At 34.8% G+C, this 5,248-nt stretch overlaps 1 protein-coding gene across 1 annotated transcript; it reads left to right on the forward strand.

The window, feature by feature from the left end:
* Nucleotides 1–818: 818 nt before the first annotated feature.
* On the forward strand, nucleotides 819–1,669 carry LOC121299023 (transmembrane protein 215-like). Its single transcript, XM_041226515.1, has one exon. It carries the CDS (start codon nucleotides 915–917, stop codon nucleotides 1,584–1,586), a length of 672 nt encoding a protein of 223 aa, XP_041082449.1. The 5' UTR covers nucleotides 819–914; the 3' UTR covers nucleotides 1,587–1,669.
* Nucleotides 1,670–5,248: the final 3,579 nt, after the last annotated feature.

Below are 5,248 nucleotides of genomic sequence, written 5' to 3' on the forward strand. Positions count from 1 at the left end.
TATAAATCTGAAATATTGTATAATCCTTTTGTAGATGTTTAAAATTGTAAAATGTAATAATGTGGTATTGTCAAGCAAGTTATGAACTATTTAACATTTTACAATGTAATATATAGTTTTTAATAACAACAATCATATGATATTGGAAATCGTTGCATCTCTCTGTTTGTATGCATCATTAGGGTGCAGTGCACTCTTAAAACACACAGATCAAATGATTGCCTTGAGCCATCATACTTTTACTAATTAACACCTAAAGGCAGAGATGCAGTTAATTGAGTATTAACTGCCTTTTAAATCTTCTGTGATAGACTACAGTATGCACTGTAAAATTTTCTGATTGGCTGCCAGCAACCTCCTGATCTTATCTCATATTTCTAAGCATTTATTTACCAGGATGTGGCATGGCCCTATAAAGGCACTCTCTTTTTCAGGGTCTGTATACCCCTTCCCTTCTGTCTCTCTCTCCACACATCTTTAATGCCTCTAAAGCTAGTAAAGCAAGAAGATTGCTTTCGGACGTTACATTTTCCGTCCTTCTTTTGAGGTGCTGCGGTATTTGGAATATTGAACAACTATCTTATTCTACCTTTTCTTCACTTGGAATTTTGCATTTAGTAATGAAAACAAATAAACTTGACAACCAAGAAAGAAATGAAATTGAATTACTTAAATGACTTAATTTCTGGTAAGTGAAAAGAAATGGTTCCAATAAACAGTGTCCTACTGTAAGTATAAGCATGTGAATGATGCAGTTCAGAACTGAATGATATATACCTGCATATTCTCTGCACTGGAGGAATGAAGCCTTTTTAAAGCAGACTACACCTTCAAGAATCAAAACATAGGAAGCTTCTCACAGAACAAACTGAACATTACCCAGTGAGGTTATCCGTGGTCTAGATGCTGCCATCATGAGACCGGATGACATTAACCCCCGGACTGGAATGGTGGTGGCTTTTTGCAGCATCTTCTTGGTTTTTGGGTTTATGTTTACAGTCTCCGGAATGAAGGGTGAGATGTTGGGAGATATTCCCTTATTCGCCATTGGGTTAGCGCTATTCTTGCCCGGAACTGGCGCAATCATTTTGGCTAGAAAGACTGACGGTTGTACAAATTGCCTGTGTTGCTCGCAGTGTTGTCGCGGGAAAAAGGAAAAGAATAAGGAAGGTTTGGAGTTGCTGGAAGTCCCTTGGGGCCTGGAGTCTGGGAAAGGGGGTTATGATGACTTAGACAAAGATAGGCATCTGAGATCAGGGGAGGATTCTGTGTCCACAACAACCACTGTTGGGGAATCCCGGAGTCTGATCCGAAGGGTAGACCAAGAAGAGGTGATACGTTACCTTGAGGCTTGCTATTCTTCCAGTGTCTTCACCAGGGTCCAGGATGTCACCTCTTACAATGTCCTAGATCGCATGTGGGCCCCCAGAGACAGCATTGCCTACACTGCAGCTCATAACAGTGTGGTATATCTGCCTAGAGACAGCATTGTGGGCTACACACACAGGGACAGCACTCCCTATGGAGGGTACTGCTGCTACATCAACCCAGGGGATTTCAGCTGGAGCCATGAAACTGTTGTCTGACTGCATTTTGAGGGATTATGGTCCTCTCTATGGTTTGAATTGCATGAAACTCTTTGATACAAGTTTAAACAATGGGAAGTAATTGATGCTTGGTGTTGATGAGTAAGAATGGTTTATGTCTGTTTCATAATGCAGTTATGTGTTATTAGTTGCAGCTTCATTTAAGAAAACATGTTTTAGTGTCACTGAGCTGAAGTACAAACAACATCCTCTGTTAAACTGTGTCTGTGAAACCTCCTCTGGGATTTTTTTTTTTTTTTTCTATTTAGTTGTGAACAGGCAAATCATGATAATATTGAAAACCTAGATACTTCTTACTGTATAAAAAGTAGGGGTGTGCTGATTCTCATACTCATAATTGCATTTAAGAAGTATTTATCAACAGACATTAAATACATCCATTCATTAATGTGTTGATTTCAAAACAGCTACAAAAGGTTTAACAGTAAAACAGTAGATGCAATACATTCTGATGCTTTCATAATGGCAATCTTAGAAGCATTAGCTATTGAAATCTATCACTGACTGAGGCATTTAAATAAAGACAGCTAAACTTTCTGGTACTTTGATTTTTTCATTCCATCATTTTAGGGTAGCACCTTTTCATTCTTACCTAAAGTTGTTTTTAATATAGATGCATATTTGAGCATATACCTCAGACTAACAGGGCATTTACTACCTGGGCTTATTAAGAGAAAGTCACTTTATGATTTCTAAGCAGGTACCTGCACAGTAACACAAATCTCACTCCTCCTGATACTAAAGTGCAACCATGACAGAATGAATAAGAAGTTGATATGGTTACTTGTCTTCAAAATAAAGATTGTTTCTTTTCTGAAAAAAAATCATGCAAATGATAAGTAAAAAGCTGTATTATTTACTGTATCAAAAGAAAATAAGTGAACACGTGTCGATTTTCTAACCCATGCGTAAGAGGAATCGATTCTTAAAGGCAATCTGGACAGGGACTCCAGAATCGACCCTCCTAGTTGCTGCTGAGAGACCTACATTTACAAAACACACCTGATCTTGAACCAAGACTATATTACAGCCTATACATTAAATGTATGGGTTGCAGTTTTCTTTGTTTGCGTTTACTGGGTCACATACAGTGAAAACGTACATATAAAAAGAAAGCTAGTAATACGATTAGACCAATCTTTCCCAGAGAAGAGACACTGACAAAGACTTCTTGGAAAAACATTTGTCTTGGCAGGCAATTGTGTAAGTCTTGCTGAGGCTCCTTTACAAGAAAAACAATCAACGCTTTCAACTTGTTCAACATAGTTCTCTAGTGACTGTGATCATCAATATCAATCCAAGTACTGCACACTGTGGCACTGTTTGTGCACTTAGATTGGGTTTGCATTCAGAGTCTTATCACACACCTGCTGTGATATTGTTAGGTTCAAGCCTAATGCTACATATTTTACTGAACTAACACATACACACAAGTAAAACCAATGAACTGAACTAACACACACTTGTAAAACAACTACATTTAATTAATAAGGGTCAGATAAAAAAAAAAAAAACACACACACATTTGATGTTAAAAATATTGCTTTTCTTCTTTTATTTCTATAATTTTTCACAATCAAATAAAACTCAATTTTACATAAATATTAAACAAGGCTAAAAAGAAACCCAAATCTACATACAGACTAATTAAAATAAACTTCCACAAGAGATATTTATAATGTAGTTAAACTTGCCATTTCCTGTGTTATATTTAGTAAAAATGTAGTGATGATGTAAAATCAAGTACCTAAAGGTATTTATTTATTTATTTTTTAAATTTCATTTTTTTTTAAGTCTGTTGCCCTTTTTTTTTTTTTACAGTACAGAAATTTAAAAAAAGCTGCTGACAGGTCATACTATGTAAACACATAAACTTAATGTGTATGCCTTAATCCGAGTCTGTATTGTGGTTATAGCATTACCATATCTGTTTCCTTTCTAAACTGCAGCTCACCCACACATCAGATATAATGACATTCTGACTCAATAACTCATGGTAAACGGTATTAAAACGCTAAAGGGTGCTAAAAGTACATACAGAGGCCTCCACTGTCCCCAACAGAACATACTAATTTAACAAAACCCTTGTTTCAAATGTAATGGGATGCATTGTAATGAAGCGTAAAAATAAATTACAATATTCATCAAAGCTTCACAGATTTCAAATAAAAAAATACAATTATACTAAACTGCCATTGGGGTCTATTTTAATGATCGAAACAATGGGGAACTAAACACCTCCACCCTAAAATTTCGAAACCAAATTTTTTGCAGCTCTTATATCATTGTATATTTATTGTATGTTGTAAAGCTGTTAAGTGTGTTAATAAATCACCCCTGGCAGAAAACACCATCAGGGTTAGTAGAGATTAATACCATCCACCACTGTTTAGATAATTAAAATAGACCACATTGCCTTTTTACAGAAAATACATACAACAAGTATACTTTATTGCAGGAGCAACATCATATGTAGTGCTTCTGATTTTCAGTGTTTTACCCTGACTTTTCTACTCTCCTTTAAGAATTAAATTGATACTTGTTAAACCATTTGTGCACCTCAAGCACAACTGTGAAACGAGTTCATAGTAAGATTGATTTTTTTTTTCTTTCTGTGAAACAAATAAATTGGCTTTTAAATTAGCCAAGCCTTTATTTTTGATTAGCAAGCAGAACACATAAACGAGATCGCAACATGTTAATAAGCGACTAATCATTATTAAAGCTATAATGAAAAATAAAGCATTTGACTGTATTTACATTAATAAATTAATCGATAATAAAATGATTTAAAAGCCTATTTAGTTGTTTCATAAAAAATAACCCTTAAATTAAATACATTTTACTATTAGCATGTTTCTTAGTTGTGACTGAGATACACAAAAGGCTTAACAGGTATCAACTGGATTTTTAAAGGAAAGTAGAAAAGTTGTCGGCAAACACTGAAAATCAGAAGCCTTAATTATAAGTTACTTACTACATGTTGGGAACACAATGAACCATACACCAGATATATGTTGCACTCACTTGTATACATGTATATAAACCAGTTATTATTTTCTTTTTAAATAGACAGCATGAAAAAAAGGACCTTATAAATAACGTTTGATGCTGGGGTGCCAGTTAAAACAAGATGTAAATCTGAATGTGCTTAATGTACCTACATTTTTAAATAAATAAAATAAATAGGCCTGTGCATTTCTGGGTCACTCATTATTAAATAAAAACAATACTTACAGGTACAGGAATGACTTATTTCTGCATATATAAAGTTGCGTTTGTACCATTACTGTATTGAACAGTAATGATACATATTCTAACGTCTAACATTAGACATATGCAAGCCTTGTGGGAAACAGTTTTCAGCATGTCACTTTTCTCTCACAAATGCTTCAAAGTAAAGGCTGGTGTCTAGAGACAAAAAAATATGATCTAATGTAATATTGTATTGCAATGTGCACTGTAGACCATTATAGCAGTACATGTTTTCTTGATTTGTATCTTGATTGCCAAGTTTCTATTGTGATTTTTTTTTTTAAAGCATAGCAAAGGTTAGATAATCCTTGTTTTCCTCCATGTAAATGGTAAAAGTAGGCATCCATCTAAGCCACTAACACAGATACATTGGGTTTGAGGTAACC

The sequence above is a fragment of the Polyodon spathula genome, chromosome 1 (assembly GCF_017654505.1).
Source record: "Polyodon spathula isolate WHYD16114869_AA chromosome 1, ASM1765450v1, whole genome shotgun sequence".
NCBI classification, from domain to species: Eukaryota; Metazoa; Chordata; class Actinopteri; order Acipenseriformes; family Polyodontidae; genus Polyodon; species Polyodon spathula.